Raw genomic sequence first — 23314 nt, 5'->3', positions numbered from 1 at the left:
TTATGTGGTGCTGAGGATCGAACACAGTGCCTTGTGCATGCTAGGCGAGCGCTCTACCACTGAGCCACAACCCCAGCCCTTTAAGACTTCTTTAATATGAACTTTATTTTGTTGTGCTGGGGATTGAACCCAGGGCTTTGTGCATGTTAGGCAAGTGCTCCATCATTGAACTACATCCCTACAAATTTCTTGATTTATATATTGGTTGTGTTTTCATAGCTAAATGATGAGTCCTTGAGCACAGGGATTTATGTTTTTAAATTTATATTAATTTTTAAAAATTGCTTTATATTAAAAATTTCCACAATGTTGTTGTCAACATTCATGTGCAAACTTTTGAGTAATTTTTGTTTTCATTTCTTATTCTTTTGTCTTTCTGTCTCTCTTTTTTAGGTCCTAGGGATTAAACCCAGGGGTACTTTACCACTGAGCTACATCTCTAGCCCTTTAAAAATTTTTTTAAAAAATTTTTGAGACAGGATCTCGCTAAGATGCTTAGGACTTTTCAAAGTCACTGAGTCTGATCTCGAACTTGCAATCCTCCTGTCTTCAGCCTCCCAACTCACTGGGAGGTGTACTACCATATTTGATTACTTTTTTGATATGGTCAACCTAGTGAATGTAAAGAGGTATTCCTGTCATTTTAATTTGCATTTCCCCAATAACCTAATCTAAATAAACTTATAATTTACATTTCTTCAATTCACAGCCTGTATTTTCCATGCATATCCATACTAAGTTTTGAAGTCTTAGAAAATCATGACCTCCTTACCACAGAGGCCTTCATGATTTCCCAGATCAGGCTCAGTCTATATGAGGTGTATAGAATAAAACCTTATTGTTGGGCCTCCCAGCTACTTGGGAGAACGAGGCAGGAGGATTTTGAGTTCAAAGCCAGCCTCAGCAAAAACAAGGTGCTAAGCAACTCAGTGAGACCCTGTCTCAAAATAAAATACAAAATAGAATTGGGGATGTGGCTCAGTGGGCAAGTGCCCCTCAGTTGTTCAATCACAGGTACCAAAAAAAAAAAAAAAAAGATAGGTTCTCCCTAAGTTACCCAGGCTGGCTTTAAATTTGTGATCCTCCTGCTTCGGCCTCCTGAGTCTCTGGGATTACAGAGTGAGCCACTGCACCTGGCTCTTCATTCTAGTTTAGTATGTGTCCGGCCAAGGTGAGAATGCCTTAGGTCTTCAGAAAATAAGATAACCATGTCTGAATGCTCCAAAGATTTGTGGGTTATATTACTGTGAACTAAGGAGACAAACGGCTTTTGAGCTCAGGGAAGAATTGAGCTGTTAAGTGCTGAGCTAAGAGAAAAGAAAATTAACTTGTCAAACCCTTCCTTTCAGATAGTATAGATTCTTGCATGACCTGTTATTTACCATTAGTGCTGAGGGTCCATTTTCTTGCTTCATTTTGAGTTCCAATTTCTAGGTCTAGAGATAAACATGAATTACTATGATGTTCACAACACTGCATGATGGTTGAGGGACATTTCGTAGTATTAAATAATTTATATTCTTTTCTTTTCTTTCTTTCTTTTTTCTTTTGGTACTGGGTATTGAACCCAGAAGCATTTTACTACATCCCTAGTCCTTTATTTATTTTTATTTAGAGATAGGTTCTTCCTAAGTTGTTTAGGGCCTTGCTAAGTTGCTGAAGCTGGTCTCAAACTCCCGATCCTCCTGTCTCTGTGTCCTGAGTCACAGGGATTACAGATGTGCACCACTGCATCCAGCTTCTTATTCTTCTTTTGCTTTAAATTGTCAAAAATATTTAATGAGCCAGGCCCACTGGCCCAGTGGCTTAAAAGGTTAAGGCAGGAGGATCGCAAGTTCAAAAGCAGCCTCAGCAACTTAGTGAGGCACTAACCAACTCAGTGAGACTCTCTCTTTAAATAGAATATAAAAAGGGCTGGGATATGACTCAGTGGTTAAGCACCTCTGGGTTTAATCCCCAGTACCAAAACAAAACACCCCCCTACCCCCACCATCAAATTTAATGAAATGTTCAGCTCTTGGATAAGAACTTTTGTCTCTTCTGAAAGAAAAAATACCAATGGCCATGTTTTTAACAACCTAGTTACTAATCAAGGAACTCTAGTCCGTCTTTACTCTCTCCTTTTCCCATTCTCTCTGCTTATGAGTATTTTGATTTACTTCCCATCTTGGGTAGTTGAGGTGTAAGAGAGTTGAACCAAGTCCTTTGGTGGGTGTAGGGGATGTGTAAGGAAAGCTGCTGGAGCTTTTCTCTGTCATATAAAGACCAGGTTTCTTTTTCTTTTCTTTCTTTCTTTTTTTTTTTTTTTTGTAAAAGCTAGGTCTGCTAGCAAGTTTGTTGCACCAAAACTACTATCTCTGTTTTCTGTGGTGAAAACTTGTGAAAAACCTCTGTCTAGTCTAAGAAAATGGAAAAAAAAAAATTCCTGCCTGCCATGTAACCACTCACTGTTATATAAATCTGCCCCCCCCCCCCCCCCCCGCCCCCTGCCTGGCACCCCCACTGGGTATTAAGTTAAAGAATTTCCAGACTCTGAGGTCCAGAGATTTTTAGTCCCCTCCAGACTGTGGCAACTAAAATAAAACTGCTTCCTGAAAGTTCCTTGGGTGTCCAGCCTCACCTGTCCTACATCACCATCCTGCCCTGAGACCTTGAGGCTCAGGCCAGCATTTTGAGCCATTCTCTTCAGAAGCACCCAGGGGCCACTGGGCTGGAATATGTGCTCCTAGAGCTTGGATTCAGAGCAGTTCCCTCTCAAGGGCCTTCCTTCCCACTAGAGGGGTTGGAAAACTATCCTTTATAAAGTTGGAAGAAGTGATGAGGCTGGATGGCAACGGAGTTCTGTCTTCATTCTTCTTCCAGGTACTCTGTGGATCATTAGAGACATGGCTTCCCCAAACTCAAAGGAGGGAGAAGAGCTGAGCCTAGAAGCCAGAGGTGGGGGGTAAGAAATGCAGATAAAGGGACAGGTGTGAATGAGAGGTCAGTCAGGAAAACCTGGAGCTAGAGCTTAGAATTAAATGCACCAAAATAGGCTTTTTCCTTGACTGTTCCCTGAATCCCAATGAAGGAGCCAAGTGCCACAGGTTCTTGGGGTAGGCAGCATGGTGAAATCAAAGAATCACTGAATTTGGGGGGTCTTGACCTGCATTTTAATTCTGGAACTGCCCCTTAAGAACCATGTCATCTTGGGCAAATGACTCCTCACAACTATTAGCACAGATTTTGGGTTCAGAAAGACTCTGGTCCTAATACCTGCATGACCTTGGATCACCTTGAAGTTACTTAACTGTGGAGTCTTAGTAAAAAGGGCAATAACATCTCAGAGTTGTATTATTTTCTGTTTCCAAGAACAAAATACCACAGACTGGATGAGTTCTAAAGAAAGGAGGTTTATTTTGACTCAAGGTTCTGGAGTTCAAGAGTGAGTGGGACAAGGGAGGGTATGAGTTAGTTGGCTCTCTGCTGAGGACCTTCTTGTTGGCAGAGTACAGAGATGAAGCCCACAAAGGCATTTTTCCATACCTTCTGGTCTCTTTCTTTTTAAACGAGGTGCCATGTGATATTTCGATACATATGTACATGTGTAATGTTTAAATCAGGATAAACATATTGATCTCCTCAAATCCCAAAAAGCCACCAGTAAAACAATCATGGGACTCCACTCTGATGACTTTCATCCTAATCACCTTCTAAGGTCCCCACCTTTAAAGACCAGAGTCTGATTAATTTTCCACTCTCTTAATACCATTCGCATGTGACTTTGGGGATTAAGTTTCCAACACATGAAGAATGAGGAGACACTCAAGCCACAGCAGTGGTTGTGAGGATTAAACAAAAGAAGCCATGGGAAGTAGATTCCCTTGGTGACTTGGGATCTTGGGGGAACAGTGAGCTTGGAACCAGGCCATGTTGGTTTGAGCTGATTGCCCCCAGCTCGATGTGTAACCACTCTGAAGATCAATTTGTCCCCTGTGAGAGGGGTAGCATTACCTTCTTCCTGGGGTTCTTGTGGGGCTCTGCAGAGATAATTGAGGTCCATGGAACTACTTTGTATAGCTCTGCACAAATGTGAAGGATTATTTTTGTTCTTCAGTTTGCCCTCTAACAAAGGCTGAATAAGTACTGAATTGGCCAAAAAAAGGGAGGGCTAGGGAAGGAATGTGAATCTTAGCAGGAGCAGCAAAAAAGCCAGAATAATCCCCACTTGTGTTTCTAACACTAACAATTAAGACCAAGCTCCAAGGAGCAGCTTACATCCACGGAAGGGAGGTAAGGAGTTGGGGGTGGGGGGCACTCAGCGGGTTACGAGGAGAGGGCAAAGGAACCCATTGCAATCAAACCCCAGGAAAAGCAAGGAAGGTCCTTGCCTGGTGAGGGAAAAAGAGAGGGAGTCTCTCAAGTCCCAGTTCTCTGTGTCTCCCTCTGTGACCCTGACTCCCTTGTGATCCACAAAGCACAGCTCCTGGACTTGAGCCAAGAAATGCTCTTTCCAATGCCCCCCACCTGGCAGCTACTGAGCAGATTCAAATATGCTCAGGAATGGAGTCCAGGAAAAAAAAAAAAAGACAGGAGCTTTGCTGTCACCTAATGGAGACTATCTTGTGCCTCTTTGTACCCCACTGGCCCAGGGCAGAGCCCCTCAAACCAGTCTCCCCCTCCTCCTCCTTCCTCATGCCCTCCACTTCCCCTTGATCAGTCTGAACCAGACCAGGCCAGGGCCAAGGTCTGCCGGTGCTAAGATCCACTGAGAGGCTGGGTCATGAGTGCCCTTCCCTGGGAAGCTTAGCCCATAGATGTGCCAGGGAAATGTTTCTACAGATTAGTGCCTCCTGGGGTGGGACAGCAGCAGCAGGTGGCAAGAACAGGGCAGGGGAGGGAGCAAAGCCCAGAGAGCCCTTGGGAGGAACCCAAGGACAGAAGCTTTCTTCTCCAGGGCCCAGCCTTCAGAGACAGGAGGTGTGGGGTCCCCCAGAGTCCTCACCTCAGGTTTACCCCTCAGTGTTCAGTTGGTGCTGCACAGATCTTTTTATTTGATCATTGGTGGCAATTATGGTAGCATCAGTTTGACTAAGTCCTGTTCCAGATGTAGAATAAATCGGAGAGTAGAGGGAGAGATGCAGAGGCAAAAGAGGAGAGACGAAGAGGCAGCTTGTGAGTTCGAGAAGAGAGAGAATGACAGGGGAAAGGAGGTTCTGGCAAGAAGAGATACATCATGAGCTTTGGAGAAGGCAGTCCAGCAAAAGTACCCTAGATGTTCACTTTTATCAGGTAAAACCGGGTGGAGATTTTTCAAACTGGTATTAGTTAAATCAGGCCTGGAGGTAGAGCAGTCAAATAACCAGCAGAAATCAGAGGGGTCCCGTCCCTTCCAAGATAGGAGGGACAAGAAGGCAGTAAATGCCAGTCCGCTTATGGATGCAAATGTTGGGAGGAAAAGAAAAGCCAGATTTCTGCTGACCTTCCCTTACTCCTGGCCCTGTCTTCAGTGAGTTGTGGTGAGGAGTGGGTGAGATGAGCCATGTATTACAATGTGGTTTTGACCACAACTCTCATCAACCTTGGCTTTGTCTAGGCCCTTAGTTTTGTGTGGGCCCCATGTAAGGCACCCCTACCCCTGCTGGCTCCTCGACTTCACAGTTCATGCAGGTGAGGAACGGGCTTCCTGTCAGTGTCAGAATTCTGGATCAACTCAAAGATGAATTTCACCTGAGTCTGGTAGCCTTGGACAGAGATTTTCTCATTGATTCCATGGATGCTGAGGGAAAGACAGATGCATTGTGGGAGAAGGGAAGAGCCCATACGTAGCATAGGTGGCATTACATAGCACTGTCCCCACCTGTCTCCCCTTCCCCTGATACTGCTGGTCTTTGACCCTTGGGGATGGAGAAGCCATTTGTGAGGTTTCATTTGACCAGTTGGTCATCTCTCAAGGGGGCAGAGATAATGAACCAAAGCCTGGGAGTTTAAATCTTTTTCTGTTCTGAGGTCTATTCAGTAACTTCCCTTTCAGGGGAACTGTCTTTCTAATTCTTTTTCTCTTAGAACAGAGTCCCCAGCTAGACTTTTCTCCGAGCCTACCCCCACCCCCATCCTTCAGCTTACTAAGGACAAGGAAGTGTATGGAGGGCAACACCCAGGGCACCTGTTGGGTTCTCTGCTTCACCTATGAACCTTGCTCTCAGATTGCATGCCCACCAACCTGCCTCCCACCAATACAACCCAACAAATGACAAAGTACACTTGTAACCTCAAAGATGGCCGAAAAGAGAGTAGTTCTCAGCCCTCCCCGCTTGGTTTAAAAAACAAAAACATAAAAGCTACTCTTAAGTTCATACTTAAATACTTTCACTCCATTTCTAGGTGATGTATGGTGGTGAAATCTGATCTAGATGTGATAAGTAGCAGAGCTCAGTGGAAATTATCCTCCCACACCCCAAGGTTCAGAATTTGCTGAAGAACTCACAAAATAGCAGATCACACATGCCTACAGTTGACCTCATGTGTGTTTGCTTTCTCAGAGAAATACTATGGAAATTCAAGATAGGAACACTAGTTTTTGTAGGTAGAGAAAATGAGGTCCAGGAGATTAGCATACTCTCAAAGGGAGGAAGAGCACCCAAAGATCCCAATTCCACCAGGTTCTTGCCTGATTATCTCCATTCTATTTTAAAAAAAAATTTTTTGTAATTGTAGATGGACAGAATGCCTTTATTTTACTTGTTTATTTTTATGTGATGCTGAGGATCAAACCCAGTGCCTCACACATGCTAGGCAAGCGCTCTGCCACTGAGCTACAGCCTCAGCCCTCCATTCTTTTTATTTTATTTTGTGGCACTAGGGATTGAACCCTGGGCATTTTATCACTGAGCTTAACTTTTAAGATGGGGTCTTGCTAAGTTGCTGAGGCTGGTCTTGAACTTGTGACCCTCTTGACTCAGCCTCCTGAATCACTGGGATTACAGGCATGTGCCACTTTGTCTGTCTCTCCATCCTTTGAAAAGAGGGGCAATTCCTACAAATTCTGGGCAGTGGCAAGATGAACAATGAGGACAGTTGGCTTCTAAGATGTCTCCATTTTAATTTGCTACACCCTGGCTTCTTCCATTCTGTGGTCTGTCTGCTTGGGAAGGTACAGGTCACATGTGTCTCCTGTGTCCCCACTGTGGCTCAAACCTGTTCCACTCACCTTCTGAAGTCCTGAGGCTGAAGGTAGACAGGGTTGAACAGATAGATGCCAGTGGTGAGGCTGGTGTAGTGTCTGCTGTCTGTGTTGCCAATACAAGTACCTAGAAAGGGAAGAAGAAGAGGGCTTTCCATGAGAAACCAAGCCAGAAAGTGGCAGCAGGTGGGCTGGCTAGAAAATTAGGACCCCTTGGTCACTATAGAACAATGGCTAGGCTCACTTATGAGCTATGCCTATGTTTGTTTTGTCCTACAAGCTGCCCTTTTTCAAAACATCAGGAAGCATCATTTCAGCCAGGAACTCGGAATCCTGAAGGCATTGGTGAGCTACCCTTAGAATGGTCTGAGGCTAAATGCCCTCTTTCCTTGATGACCAGGGAGGCTAATATCTTTATCTCATACCCACAGCCATGGTCATTTGCTATTTTAGAAACCATAAATGTAGCTAGGCATGGTGGCACACACGTGTAATTCTAGCAACTTGGGAGGCTGAGGCAGAGAATTGCTAGTTCAAGGGCAACCTCAGCAATTTAGTGAGTCTTTAATAACTTAGAGTTACCCTGTCTCAAAATAAAAAATAAAAAGGGCGGGGATGTGGCTCATTGGTGAAGCACCCCTGGATTCAGTTCCCAGTACAAAAAAGAAACCATAAATCTTCTTTATCACCTGGTCTATATTCTGTATCCTAGGTCAGAAATTAACACCCTTTGGGGAATTGTACTGCTATGAAATCCAGTCCTCTCTTAGTGGAACATGATTTCCTGTCATTCTCATCCTTCTGCTTTAGAGTCAAACCTCAGGTTTGGAAAGTTCCAGAATGTTCTCTTTTCAGTCTCCTACTTTCCTGAGGGCAGAGGAGTAGGTCACTCATCAAGGACTGGGATTTATCCCTGAAAGGCACCTTCTTTGGGAAAAGACACCCTGGAGCATCAATTCAAGTGCAGTGGGGGTGATTTGAAATGGTAATTTGTATTTTGTTCTAATTTCTTCTTCTGGTTTCAAATGTAGCTTCATGTGTGGGAGTTTCTGCCAGATGATCTCTGCCCATCTTTTTTTCCTATAACAGCTTCATCACTGTGATGAGATGACTGTAAATGTCCCGAAAGGTAAAAAGTAGGATTAGGGAGACTTTGAAGGTCAAGAGGGGACGGACCATGTGAGGCTGTGAGGGCCAGGGCTCCTAGATGTTAGGAGAAATCTATAATTAAACCCAGATGGAGGGAAAGTGGACAGAGGCCTTTACACCAGAACATCTCTTCCTACACTGTAGACAAGAGATTCTTACACTGGTCAGTTGCCACTCATATCAGAATCCCCTGGGAGTATTTGGCAAAAAGGCAGGTTCCAGAGTCCTATCCGGATCTGGCTAACTGGAATCTCCAAGAGTGGGTTCAGATGGTCTGCATTTTTAAGATGTTCTCTAGGTGATCCTCTTCCACTCTCATTTTGGAGAACCATTGTCATAGACAGATTTGGATGATATGCTAGAAGACTGGGGGCTGGGGATGGTCCAAGAGGTTTCTCTGGGCTGATGACTGAACCCTGCTGCTGAGCTGTTATCCTAAAGTGAATTGGAATCAGAATCTGGAGGAATCTTGCTCCTCTGTGGCTTCTCCAGAGGGGGAGAATTTTCAGCCAATCCTCCTTTTTCTGTCATAGGGGCACAGGTCTTTGCTAGACTAGGTTAAGTAAGGACCCAGGCTTGACTGATTTAGTTTATTGTTTCTGCTCCTTTCCTGTTTGCTTTCTCACTTCCACCCCAAAGGGAAAATACAGTTCCAGTCCCATCAGGAGGGGAAGCAGCCAGCTGTTTCCAGGATGAACAGCTGGGGTGGGGGTGGGGCAGTGGACATTGGATAGGAAACAGTTCCAGCCCCCCTCCTCTCTCCAACCACAGCTGATGAAGTCATTACCTGGAGTAACAATATTGACTTCTGGGAAGACAGACTGTATGGTCTGGTGGAGCATCTGGTAGCCCAAGGCCTGGTCATCAATGGGGCTGATGGGTAGGGGGTCAAAGGCTCTCAACACGTGGAACTGGACTCGGTCATCAGCCACAATGTTCTTGATGAGTTCCAGGACCTCCATGGTGGGAACAAAGAGGGTTAGGTTTGTTACTGAACTGCAAGTACCATATGAATTTAAATGGTCCTGATTTCTCTCCAGCAGAGCCCTGGGGTTTACAGAAAAGACACTTTTTTTTTTTTTTTGTTATTGGTACTGGAGATTTAACCCAGGAGTGCTCTACCACTGAGCTACATCCCCAGCTCTTTTCATTTTGAACATGTCTCCATAAGTTGCCTACGCCGGCTTTGAACTTGTGATCATCCTGTCTCAGCCTCCTGAGTCACTGGGACCTCAATTTCAACTGACTGGCTGTAGGTGATGTAAGAACTGGCCCTTTCTGGAAAGCAATCTATAGCATGGTAGATTTTGGCTAAATATTTGGGAGGCTTGTCTTATAGCTGTGAGTCGGGTGGGGAAATTTCCCCTTAGGTCATGAGCCACAGACTGGGTGAAACTGTAAAAGAGTCTTTAGAATAGGAATCTCAACAGCAAAGAGTATGATCCTGCTTCAACTAGAGTCCCAGTGATGAAAGGCCATACATTTTTCCTTCCCCTCTCTGGGCATCCCTGCTTCCTGTTTGTAACCAACTGCATTGCAGCCAGGAAGATGAGCTCAACACAGACAAAAGCTAGGAGTTGGGATGCTTGTATTCAAGTCTTCTCTCTTTGCCTCCTTTCCTCAGGAAGGAACCTGAAGAAACTCCTGAAAATTCAGCCTGAAATGACTAGAAGCAATCAGCAAAAATCCCTGATCCCAGGAAGGATACAGACCAGACCCTGATTCTCCCAGTGGCCTCAGTTCTACTCGTTGAGGGCCATTCAGAATAAATCTACCTTTCCACGTGGTAACCTGTTAAACTTTTGAAGACTCTTGCTCCTTACAGAGAAGTGTTGGAGCTGATCAACATCTAGAACATGGGAGATACCAGTGGAAGATGGAGAAGGAGGACTCTTGGGGCTGCCTGTGTTTCCACCAGGTCTACTCGAAGCTCTGTGCATGCAGCCTTAGGCCATGTTCCTGACCCATAAAGCTGGGGCACTAGGGTCATGGCAGTGACCATGATGAATGGGCTCTGTGAGCTTTGATGGATGGAAGATTTCCATTCCTCGGTGGGCAGGTGGGCAGGTGGGCAGGGTGGGCCTGGGGATCCCAGGGGTTTCATCAGATAGGCTGGGAAGGGAGGCCTCTGTGGTGGGGAAGAGAGGAGGGAAGAGTGCCACGACCTAGGGAGATGAAAGCCCTGCTGGGTGGAAAACAGCCCTTGCAAAGGGCATGGAGTTGGAATGAGGCTGGAAAAAAACTGGTGGAAAGAAGCTCAATGAGGGGAATGCAGTGATTTCCTGGCCCTATGAGCCCCTAGGGAATGGACAATGGTTGGCACCTGATGAAAAGCGGCATAGTCAGGGCTCACCCCTCACCCAGTGCTAGAGGACTCAGGGCAGGCCACTGACCCACTCCCCAATCTACAAAGAGGAGTGTGCTTCCCTCCCTGTGTGAGGACGGATGAAATCCCCAAGGGGAATAATTTAGGAGAAAGGATCACAGAATTTACCCTCATAATGTGTGTCAGGGACCTGTCCCTAACTCATCTGATAATTGTTGGTTGCCTTTTAGATTAATTTGCTGTTGTTGTTGTTTTGCAGTGCTGGGGATCAAACCCAGGGCCTTACGCATGTTAGGCAAGTGTCTACCACTGAGTTACACCCCCAGCCCGTTTTTGGTTCATTTTTGAAGGGTCAGATTAACCTTTTGAATTCTTTTTAGCCCAACCAGAAAGCTGGCATTTCTTACAGATATCAAACATTTTGTGTAACTTCTGCTCACCCTGAAGCTTTCAGCTCAGATGTCACTCTCTCAGGGAAGACTTGTCTGACCCCACAGAAGGTCTGGTTCCTGAAATATTTTCCAATAGCACCAGGTTTCTTTGTCCTGATACTCATCACTGCCTAGCAGGTTCCAATTATGTTAATAACACTCCAGTTTGTACCTCTGGTTCATGTCTCTCTCCAGACCTGCAGTATTTATAATTGCCTGTTACTATGTTATACACATCTTAAACTTCAAAGCTGTTGTATTTCTCATTGAACTTGCTCTTCTTCCTGAGTTTACAATCTTGATCAAAGGAATGAGTGCCTGCCTGGTCAACTACCCAGGTTAAAGACTTTGCGTTTCAGTACACATCCATATATAAAACCCTATCCCGTTGGACCTTTCTCTCTTGAAGTGAATGCTCCTTCTTTTACCCTGTGATCTTGGCCTCGGTTTTGAACATGCACTGCCTGAGACATTGCAGAAGCTTCTTTCTCTACTTCAGCATGTCCTCTGCATTGCCACCAACATTATCTCCCTCACAGCAAATCTATCCTGGTGCTTTCTGAAGATTTCTGAAAGTTCCCTCCTGTCCACAGATTAGAGTTCAAGTCCTCAGCATGGCACACAAGGCTCCATCTCCAAGCTACAAATCCATCTTCTACCAATCTTTTATCTCCTACTACTCTCTCCCAGTTTATCCTCTTTAGTAACAACGAATGTCTTACTTCTAGAAAAGTCCTGGTGATCCTTTAAGGCCCCTACTCATTTCTAGAGGTCAGAAAAGATTTTTGTTGACCCTCCATGGTAGCATCAGTCTCCCTTGCAATGGTCCTATGGTAATTTGTTCATCCCTAATTGTTATAATCATAGTGTTGAGCTGTGGTTAGAACATTCTGGAACTGAACTGCTAGATGTGCACTTGTTGACTATACTGCTTAGCTGCTGCATTGCTCTGTGTCTCAGTTCTCACCAGGCCAATGAGGATATTGCAGTTGCCACTTCACAGGGTGGCCATGAGGACCTGATGAGTGTGCACATGCATGTATAGCTCAGGAGGGTACCTGACTCAGAGCAAGCCCACTATATATATTTGCTACAATGCTCTAATTTATTTGTACTTGTCTCCTACCCCCAGACTCCAAGTTCCCCAAACCAGAGGTCTCCTATCCTAGCCACGTAGCAATAGGATGCCTTTAGAACTTGTAGATTGAACAAAGGAGAGACTGGCTCTGCCCTATGTTGTAGCTTAACCCACGTCCCGAGGGCCCCACCTCCTTGATAACGAACGTGTTGTCTAGAACATATGACACGTACCTCCACAACTGTCTGTGCAGGGTGAATCCGGATGTTGACTGTGGCTTTGGCCACCGGGGGGATGACGTTCACCTAAGGAGAGAACCACAAACCCTGGCCTGAGCCAACCTCAAGTTTTCCACAACTCATCTCCGCCCAGGAAGTACCAATTACCACACGCAGGGGCAGAGGAAGCGGATTTGATATAAAGATCCTGGGTTTAATTTTCTTAGTCTGCCTTTGTCTTCTCTGGGTCCTTGACATGGGGTTATATTCAGGCCAGATCTTTATGCTTCTTGATCCTGGAGGGAGTCACAGCTGCCCAGAAAGGTTTGTTTTCTCTGTGATGACCCTGAGTTGTACCATTGGGAACCTTCTGTGAGCACTTTCTCAGGGCAACCTGGACATTTCTGTTAATGTTAGTGCTTCCTAATGGGCCTCGGTTATGGTGTGTTTGAACCCTATGGGGATTATGATGGGGGTGGGACTTTCTTGTGTCTATTTGTGAAATATGACTCTATTCTTTGTTCAAAGAGGAAGAACCCAGGACTAATGGAAGAAGGCATATTTTGGAGGGATTATTTATCCTGGAAGGCTGAGAGAGAACAGATTCTCTGACTGTATACCATTTTTTGAACAAGTATGCATAAAAACACATGGCTAGGGACAGATTAGGGTGTTACTAATTGGCCTTGTGAGCCAGGCAGGTTGGCGCAGACCTATAATCTCAACAACTCAAGAGGTTGAGGCAAGAGGATTGTGAGTTTGAGGACAGCCTGTGCAACTTAGTGAGACCCTGTCTCAAAATAAAAAATAAAAGGACTGGGGATGTAGCTCAGTGGTAGAGCACCCCTGAGTTCAATCCTCAGTACTTAAAAAAAAATATTAGCCACCCATCACAAATTGGCTGTGTGATTTTTAATAACTATAACATCTTTGTTCCTGTTTTCTTAACTGTAGAGTGGGACAGTAATACTCCTAAGGCTCTTAGAAGGATCAAATGGAGTAATGTGAAAGCAGTGGGGGACGAAAACACCATTCAAATGCAAGGATACAGTACTGTTATTCTGGTGAACACTACAGGCAGCTGGTACAGATGGCTTGAGTCAGGTGACACACTGAACTCACCAGTCAGCTATGCCAGGACTTAATTCTGAAACACCATTCACTTATATTCAATTTGAGCTCCAGATTACAAGAACTTCTGGAGGTCACATTGTATTCTTGGGGAATGGTGTCCCCAGAAGTTGTGATGGTGGCACTAATAGTTATAGGAGTAGTCTAACTTCCTTCAAGATTTCAGAAAGGGAGCCAGTCATAGTGGTGCATTCCAGTAATCCCAGAAATTTGGGAGGCTGAGGCAGGACGATCATAAGTTCAAAGCCAGCCTCATCCACTTAGCAAGGCCCTCAGCAACTCAGCAATACCCTGTCTCAAGAGAAAAAAATAAAAAGGATGTAGCTCAGTGGTTAAGTGCCCCTGGGTTCAATCCCCAGTATAAAAAAAAAAGAAAAAAAAGATTTCAGAAAGGTCTATTTGTGTGGCTAGGCTTGGTTCTTTTAACAGAGATGACTCTTTAAAAAAAAAAAAAAAAAAAAAAAAAAAAAAAAATATATATATATATATATATATATATATATATATATATTTAGTTGTAGATGGAAACAATATCTTTATTTTATTTATTTATTTTGATGCTGAGGATTGAACCCAGTGCCTCATACATGTGAGGCAAGCGCTCTACCACTGAGCTACCCTAGTCCAAGAAGATGCCTCTTAATGGACATCTGAATGGAAATAAACCAATTAGCTGAAAAATAATTTTGGAATAAAAATTTATCAAAGCATTGAATCAACTAAAACTTATTTTTAGAAAAGTAAGCTTCATATAGAAATTACGAATCAGGCATGGTGATTCCTACCTGTAATCTCAGTAACTTGGGAGGCTGAGACAAGAGGATTGCAAGTTCAAGGCCAGTCTTGGCAATTAGGTAAGACCCTGTCTTAAAAATATAAAAATAAAAAACCCCAAACAAAAAACACCAAAACCCAAGAACCAAAAAGCAAAATACCAAAACCAAAACAAACAAAGGGCTAGGGATATAGCTGTGACAGGGCACCCCTGAGTTCAATCCCTGGTATACTGCCTCCCCCCCCAAAAAAGAAAGAAATTATGTTTGCTAAGGTTGGCCAATATTTCATAGATTTTTGAGAAATGATAATATACCATGTTTTAAGTGTCGTATATCTATCACGCACATGATAGATTTTATAAATGGCAGCGAGTTTCTCTTTCAACTAAGAGTAACACCAAGAGAGAGTACATTGATTACTCATTATTAAGTGGTAAATATTTCAAAATATAGGGAAAATTTAAAAAAGATCTTTGATGGTGGAATGCTTAGAAAACTTTAGTTGACAAGTACAAAGTGCTAGGTAAATCTAAAGCCTGTTGAATTACAGCATAAGCACAGGTCAAAGGAACCAACTCCCAAACAACCCTTCTTCACACTAGTGTAATTTTTTTTTGGCATGCGGTAGACCCAAGAGGCAGCATTCCCACTAAAATATGCACACACACACACCCCACATTTTTGTGATAAACCCAGAGGCATTCTACAACTGAGCTACATCCTCAGCCTATTTTAGTTTTTGTTTTTAGATGGGTCTTTCTAAGTTGCTGAGGCTGGCCTTGAGCTTGTGATCCTCCTGCCTCAGCCTCCTGAGTTGCTGGGGTTGGGGGCATGTGCCACTGCATCCTATTATACATATAGAACTTGGCCAACGATTTCAGAGAGTTTCTAGGCCTTGACCAGACTCCTTTCTCTTGAGGCTTACCCAACTGATGTCACAGGACAGTTCAGTAGTGGCCCTTCCTATTCAAACTGTAGTCAGAGAAGGAAGGGAAAGTCTTTAGACAAAGCTGCAGGATGGAGGCGTGAACAGGCAATAAGGAGATGGTAAATGGGAAAGCCAGGCAATGTTACCTTGACCCCTGCATTATACATGGTAAGCGCCGTGGTGGTCCTGATCAGCGCATTGGTCACGTCATTTCTCTCCAATATCCTAAAACAAAAAGATTAAAGTCAGACATTAGGAAGAACTATCCAATGGGGAAAGAAAGTTCATTCACTTTTCCTGAACCTCAAAAATCTTTCAGGCTGAGAGAGACAACCCGTATGTGGATTAGACGTCGTGTCTGTGGCTGAGTTCATTAGTCAGGTTCAAGTGAATCAAGGGCAGGGGTAGGTTTGGGTGGGAGGTGCAGAGAAGGTAAGAATACTTACCTGCTTACAAGGGGCCCAAACAACCACAGGTTGCTCAAGACTATATTGGTAGGAAAGGAAAACTGAAAGGGAAAGAACGAGGTTAGCAGGATCAGAGGGCTCCGCACCGTAGGGTCACTGTTCCTGCAGCCTGGATCTTCCTACTTCTGATCTGCTTCAGGGCCCTCAGCAATCAGAAGAGCAGCCAGTTCATTCTGCTAGAGACCCGGGCAGTTTCTACCTGGCTAGGCTTAGCTGATTGGCCAGAACGATTGCTCACCACCTTCTAGGTTGAGTGGGAACCAAGTCCAAAAGGGGACTTGGGTGCATTAATTCTCAGATATACCCTAGCAGTCCCAGGAAACAAGCCAGATCCCTCATTTTGGCTCAGCCACTGGCTGTGGTTAGATGAGAATGGGCAGAGCACTGGTTAGCACTAGGGCCCTTTTATCACTCCAAGGTGACTTCTCTGCCACCATTTTGTTCCCCTCCAGGACTGGGGAGGAGTGGTATTCTTTCCCACACCTCGCTTGCCAGTTGCTGCAATGTCGTCTTCAACAGTCCACTTTTAAACATGTTTGGCATTGGCGTCTGCTCCAGTCTGGAAGAGAAACAGAGTTCTCAAGACTTAGCAAAAATCAAAGAGGAGGGAGACAGGCAGAAGTTTTACCCAGTCTGGTCAGGAGGTCTGCTATCCATGCCCACCCTCATCACCTCCACCACCCAACCATTCTGAAGAAGTCAAGTACTCACATAACTACCTCCACTCCACCAGCAGGAGCTTTTCCTGTCCACCAAGTCCAAGTTAGAGTCCCTTCTTACCCACCTCGCCCTGTGCCTGTCTCTGACATCCTGTCTCATAGCACCTACCACACTGCGGCAGAATTGTCCATCTCCTCTCCCAATTATGAGTTCCTTGAGGATGCGGACTGTTTTATTCCTTACTGTACACCTCTCCCCTGGCACAAAGCCTTGACCATGACAGCTATTCGTTTTGTATTTGAATGCAGGTAGTTCTCTTTCCCACTTTGCTAAGAAAACCCAGCCATATAGGTGAGTGTTATTATAGACCCTGCCGTTCTCATCCACAGCCCGACGCCCTTTATTTACCTTTGTCCTCTTGCCAGGGCAGACAGAATTTAGCCAGCTCTACTAATCATTGACGATCTGTGATTTCAGACCGCTTAGCTGGACTCTGGACTACTGAGCTGCTGGCCTAGCTTTTATCTGCTGGTCCCTGCTTGCCATAGGGCTGCACTGATGGATCCTCTTCTGAACCCAGCCCTTGCCTGGGCGCGGATAGTTCTGTCCCTCCTGTGGCCTACACCCTGGTTTCCTAGCCCAGCTTCAGGGAAGGAACTTTAGGCTCCTCAAAGCCAACGTGGAAAAATGCCAGGTCTTTATTTCCAAGTCTCACATGGGTCCAGGTCCTGGAGCTACTCACCTGCTGAGAGCGGCTGAGAGGATGCCAATGCTTGTCTCCTTTGGCGGTGCTGAAGAGTGGCCTGGAGTCATGTTCACTTGCAGCATGAGGTCAATTGCACCCTTCTCTGAGATGGAAATCCTGTGGAAGGGGATCAGAGATGGTCCTTCTGATTTCTTTTCATCATGAATGAATCCACAGGCTCACAGGCCCATCTGTATGGTCTGGTGGGCTAGGAGGAAGCTTCATACTGCTTTAAGAAATCTATGCTAGAGGCACAAAGGAAGGGCAAGGGATATAGCTCAATTGGTAGAGTGCTTGCCTTGAAAGCACAAGGCCCTGGGTTTAATCCCCAGCACCACAAAACAAACAAACAAACAAAACCCAGCCACCCACACACAAGAGGAGCAGAGGAAGGGGAAACCCAGGACAGGTTGGAGATTAGGGTGGTAAGGCAACAGGGGTTCCAGCATGGCTTATACATACCAGACTGGGGTCACCTCAAATAGGGTGCAAACTTCTTCCAAGGTGGGGGATAGGGTGCCTTACTCACATGGCAAAGGGCTTTTGGAGATTGGGAATGAATCCATCCAAGATGAAGCCACACTCATCCACAATGAAGGCTAGCTGGACACCCCTGGCCTGTAGCAGTGCTGACATCTTTTGAGCCCCATTTGTTCCTGACACCTGCAGACATTGAACACAGAGTCACAGTCTTTTTGGACCAGAAACAGACCTCCATAGATACAGGAGATGATTCTGTTTTATAGAATCCTGGAATGTAAGAGCTGGAGGTACCCAGTGCCCCTCATTTTCACAAATGAAGAAACTGGGACCCAGAGAGTGCAGTGATTTGTCCACAAACTGAGTGGTATTACTGGAAATAAAATACAGCCATTGATTTCCTTGTTCAGTTCTTTTTCTATTACACAAATGTTTCACAGGGAGCAGCTGATGGTCTACCTGCCTGCCTCAGATATTACCACAAAGTTTGCTAAATATTCTCTGGCATAAGGACCCAGGAACCTGAGTTTTGGTCATGGTCCTTAGATAGTTGTGGCACATAGATACACAGAGAAGTTGGCAGGCCTCTATGCCATATCACAAAGACCCTGAAAGAACACAATGGACTCAGGTGAAGTACCTGCCTCCCCCAACAGGGGCCCTAGAGATAGATTTAGGGTGAGTTGCCTCTACCTCCTCATCATGGCCCAGAGTAATGAAGAAAGATCTTCGAGGCTTGTAGTTCCTGGTCAGTAGAAGTTCCAAGGCCTGAAGGATTGCCTAGGGTTCAGAAGTACCGTGGAAGAGGAGAAAGACTTATTATCTAAGCAGGGTACCAGGGACAGCTTCTTGCATCAGTGCTGGTGGAACTAGCATCTTATAGATTCTCTTTAAAGAACAAATTTGCAGGTTCCAGGGGGCTAGTTATGGGGAAGCAGACCTCTGCATAAAACCTTCACCACCCGGAGAAAAGCCCCAATTATCAGGACCCTGAAAGGGTCCTTCCTGGAGGATTATCTGCTCTAATCCCTATACACTTGAGAAGTCAAGGTCTACAGAAAGGAAGTGAGAGCCAGGCATCATGGCATACTCCTGTGATCCCAGTGATTTGGGAAGCTGAGTCAGGAGGATCACAAGCCTGAGACCAGCCTTTGCAACTTATAGAGACCCTGTCTCAGAATAAAAAATAAAAAGGGCTGGAATGTAGGTCAGTGGTAGAGCATCCCTGGGTTTAGATCCCTAGTACCATAAATAAATTAATAAATAAATAATTTTTTTAAAAAAGGAAGTGACAACTGATGGCTGGAACCCAGTTCTCCTGGAACCAGGAGTTTTTCTACCATCACCTTCTTCCTCCCAGAAGTCAGCCAAACACTCCATTCCCAGATTGATCTTTAGGGACCCCAAGGCAGAGAAAATAGCATTTCAGACCATCACAGAGTTCTTGTTGTCCAGTGTCCCCCGACCATGGATGAAGCCATCACGCTCAAGCCCTGAGAAGGGGGGCACCTCCCAGCCCTCTTCATGGGCAGGCACCACGTCAAAGTGAGCCATCAGCATGTAGGGCTGCAGGCTGGACTCTGAGCCTTGGATAGTAAACAAGTGGCTGTAGTTTCCCACAACTTCATGCCGGATAAAGCTGGTGTTGAATACTGCAGGAAAGACTAGAGACCAAGGGATATAAAACAGGAGAGAAAGTCAGGTTTAACAGTTTCTTTTGGTCTTTCTATCATTTTGTGCTCTCTCTCTGTCTCTTTTTAAAAATGTACATCCTCCTTTAAGAAACCTCTGGGACAAAGCTAGTCTGAATTTTGATCTGCCTGTTCAATCTCTGAATCTCCTCTTCCACATATTTTAATGTACTATTATCATGTAATAACATGCAAAGACTCCACCATTAAAATGGTAAATATCTCCAGATCTGGCTCAGTTTGACCTATAACATGTTACCACATATAGAAATCTCTGAAGTTGAGGATATTGTTAAAATTTGAACATAGTAGTTCCCAGTATACAAATTATTCAGAGCCAAACATGAGCCCTACATTAAAAAATATTTAGTTACTTTTAAGAAAACAGCATTCCTACAGTTTGTGTTGTAGGGAGATAAAGATTACTGTGTTTGGCACAAGGTCACACTTCTGTGTGCAGGTGTAGATGTCCCCAGGGTTAATTATTCAGATTATTGGTAGATCTTAACATAGGTGGCTTTAGAGAAAGAGTTTTCTCATGTGAGAAAGAGCTTTTCTCTCCTGTGGGCTTTGTTGGAAGAATCCACATATTCCTCTTCAGATACCTGGAAACAAAATGGAAGAAGAATGTGGCTTTACTGTGTCAAATGGATAAAATAGTTTACTGTCATTGTATATTTATTTCCCTATTTTTATCAGCTGTTTGGTAAAGACTTCCAGCCCGGTCCTCTAGTTTGATGACTAAACCATTTGTCCCAGAGTGCTGGAGAAGCAGCTACCTCCTGCTCCTAGGCCAGATTCTGCCCCCTGACAACTTTAGAGGTAATGCTTTTAAAGGACTTAGGAGGGGGTCCTCCCAATTCTCCATAAGATTTTCACAGGCCAACAGGGGAATTCTAAGACTCCTTTCCTCCTCAGAGCCATCCTTCCTAGCTCTGTGCTCCATGGGTGATGGGGATGAAGGGAGGAGGACTGAAGTGACAGCTTAAAGTTGTTGACTGTCTAGAGGCTTAGAAATGTGTTAGTAATGAGTATGAGAAGGCCTCAACAGGTGGAGTACATGTATGGGTTCAGGTGTGTGAGGGCAGGTGGGGATGGGAGATACACAGGGCACAGTTTTGGACATTTGCACAGGTGGGAGGAATCGTTAGTTCTATGTTTTGATTATATAATATTTATTGAATGACACATTTTTAAGGCAAACATTGAGAGAGTTCAAACTCCAATCCGACAATTACATGGCTTAGTTCTTCAAAGGGAAAACCTATAGTGCCTACTCTGCCTCCACTGTAGCTCTTGGATTCTCCCTTTTATACCTCCCCTCGATGGGAAAACTCAAAAAAGACCTTTAGAAATTAGACTTTTTTCTCTGATCAGTGACAAAATATGCTTCTTTATCACCCTACCACTCCTCACCCACAGTGTGCAGCTGACCTTTATGTATGTATTCTCCAAACTCAGCCAGGGCTGTGAAGTTGGATTCTTCATGGCTGAAAGACACTGTGGGAATCTGGATAGCACCTGTCAGAGTTAAACAGACAAAGAGGAAATATTACAGTTGTTTTGATTTTACTTTTATTTCTAACAGTACCAGGAATGCTTTACCACTGAGGCAAATCCCAGTTCTTATTTTAAGACAGAGTCTTACTAACTAAGGCCTCGAATCTGCAACCTTTCTGCCTCAGTCTCCTGAGTTGCTGGGATTACAGGCATGTGCCACCTCATCTGGTTTAAAAAGTTCTTTTGCATTCATTATCTTATTGCAGAGGGCAAAACAATTTTGGGGGCCATCATTATTTTCCCTAATTAGAAGATGAGGAAACAAGTTTAGCAAGGTTAAGTGAGCTGCCAGAGATTGCCCAGAAACAAAGAGCAGAACCAGAATTTAAAAGAAGTCCTTCTGAGTTTTTTTAAACTAATTCTTTAAGGAAAATAAAGGCAGTAGATTTTGAACTCTGATCCTGAGTAGAAAGTGACTACATATTGCTTCCTAAGGCCTCACTCTGCCTATTAAATCATCACTCCCTCTGATAAATCTAGGTTTTATCAGTCTCAAGTCTTTGCTCACTGTCCTGGGACCCTAAATCAATGAGGCTTGTATGCTCGTCTGCGTAGAGGGCAGATTGTTCCTCATGGACTGGCTCATCCAGAGTTTCACTGACCTTTCAACCAAGCCAACATTGGGGCACAAGATGCCTGGGGAAATAAGGATTAAGATGCTCCTAAACAGGTTCATCAGTCCTTAGTTTCATCCTCCCTATGCAGGTTTCAGTTCCTGACTTGTCATGAAGCTCATCCCTTTAAATCTTAAAGTCTTTAAAGACTGAAAGGATTCTATTGTCAAATGTAAACACCACTGGGGGGGGGGTGAACACAATGAGTCATGATGACATTTGATTAGAAAGGCACCTGAGAACACTGTTCAGACACATTCACTTGGGGATGCCTCTGAGCGACAAATGGACTTCTATGTTCAATTTTGCTAAGGATCATCCCTATAACATTATAGCCTGCCACATAGATGGGAAATTCAACGTTCAAAAACATTAAAACTGTCTACCCAAGAGCAGACGGAAGCTCAGAACTCAGGTGTTTTGCACCCTGCTGAGAGTTCTAAGACACATTGCTATGAGGTCACTTCTCTAGGTTTATCTATCTATCTATCTATCTATCTATCTATCTATCTATCTATTTATTTTCTTCTGGGTGTGTGCTACTGGGGATTGAACCCAGTAGTGCTCAGCCTCTGAGCCACATTCTCAGACATTTTTTAAAATTTTATTTTGAGACAGGGTCTCACTAAATTGCTCAGGCAGGCCTGGAACTTGTGATTTTCCTGCTCCAGTCTCCTGAGTAGCTGGATTACAGGTGTGTACTACCCGTCAGGTCCTACCTTAGGTTCTTATGTAAACATTTGCTTTCTCCAGTGCAAAGAGACTCTGAGCAACTGCCTGCTGACTTTCAAAGGACTATTTATACTCTGCTTAGGGAAAGCCCTCTCTACCTCCCAGGCCTATCACTCCAGCATGTGCACAATCCATCTCCAAACATAGGGGTTAGCATTTGTTCCCTGGATCTGCCTGCACATGTTTATGTAGGCAGTTTCTTTTAATCCACTACTTAATGAAAGGGAAAAGACTAGAGTGAAGCCCCCTGGGAGGAAGGATCTCATTATCCCACAGGATCTAGCACTCAACAGAAAGTTTCCTCTTTTCACCTGGAAAACAGAGATTTAAATGAATGAGTTGTCAGCATTGTTAGGTTCTTCTATTAGAAAAGGGAATTGGGAACATCCCACACCTCAGGAACATTCTATAACCCCGAGAGCAATCTGGAACCCAGTGAATACTCCTGGATATTAGATGTTGACACCCAGTGACCATTCCTTGTTGTGGGACCATGGAGAAGGTCACTTGATCTATGCTTCAATTCCTTTTCTCTGGAGACAATACAGAGTCATTTAGTCTTATTTTAAGACACCACAAGGATTTAACAGATGTGAAATTTTCCAAAGGCTGAAAGTGCTGTTCAAACAAAAGCTGTCGGAACACTGGAGACTGTGTAGGGTGGGAGGAGGACATGACAAGAGGAGCGAAGGTGGAGCCTCCAGGCGAGACAGGGAACACCAAAGTCACAGAAACCAGGTCAAGGGGGAGAGTAGCGAACTCCAGGTCAGGGCATGGTGTGCTGGGACCTGGCTGGGTATGGGGAGGAGCTCCGACTTGAGCAGCGGCCCTTCTGCCGAGGGAAACGGGAGTCACGGGTTGACCGGAGAACCGCGGGACTCAAGTTGGTGAAGGGGACCCAGGTTCACCTTTCAGCGCCTCTTTCATAGCGACGAGCTCCTCTTCGCTGAACTCAGAAGGTATTCGCGACGCCCCCTGAAACTCCCTGCCCTTCAGGCCATTGGATCTGGAGACAATGGCAAAAACTAGCAGCAACACAGCCGCCAGGGCCACCACGCAAACATTACACCGAGCCATGCTTCTCTGGAGTCTCTGCTATCTGTCGCCCGCCGCCGAAGTTTGGACCTAAACGCCCAGATCTCCTGCCTGGTTCTGTCACTGCTCCA

The 23314-nt window shown here is 44.8% G+C and overlaps 1 protein-coding gene across 3 annotated transcripts; it reads right to left on the bottom strand.

The window, feature by feature from the left end:
• Pm20d1 (peptidase M20 domain containing 1) lies at positions 1 to 23314 on the bottom strand. Of its 3 annotated transcripts, none has more exons than XM_071600133.1 (13): positions 23057 to 23314; positions 20677 to 20763; positions 18983 to 19215; positions 18245 to 18331; positions 17601 to 17734; positions 17069 to 17188; positions 16150 to 16225; positions 15646 to 15707; positions 15346 to 15424; positions 12380 to 12451; positions 9099 to 9267; positions 7190 to 7289; positions 1 to 1436 (listed from the first exon to the last, which is right to left on the bottom strand). In XM_071600133.1, the coding sequence occupies exons 1-13, from the start codon at positions 23223 to 23225 to the stop codon at positions 1412 to 1414; spliced, it is 1413 nt and encodes a 470-aa protein (XP_071456234.1). In that variant the 5' UTR covers positions 23226 to 23314; the 3' UTR covers positions 1 to 1411. The 3 variants fall into 3 exon arrangements, with proteins under 3 accessions (XP_071456234.1, XP_071456233.1, XP_027790475.1); XM_071600132.1 differs by lacking the exon at positions 1 to 1436 and adding an exon at positions 2566 to 2924; XM_027934674.2 differs by lacking the exon at positions 1 to 1436 and adding an exon at positions 3373 to 5758.

Source organism: Marmota flaviventris, chromosome 12 (genome assembly GCF_047511675.1).
Source record: "Marmota flaviventris isolate mMarFla1 chromosome 12, mMarFla1.hap1, whole genome shotgun sequence".
In the NCBI taxonomy this organism is placed as follows: domain Eukaryota; kingdom Metazoa; phylum Chordata; class Mammalia; order Rodentia; family Sciuridae; genus Marmota; species Marmota flaviventris.
This window is presented reverse-complemented; position numbering and strand designations above follow the sequence as displayed.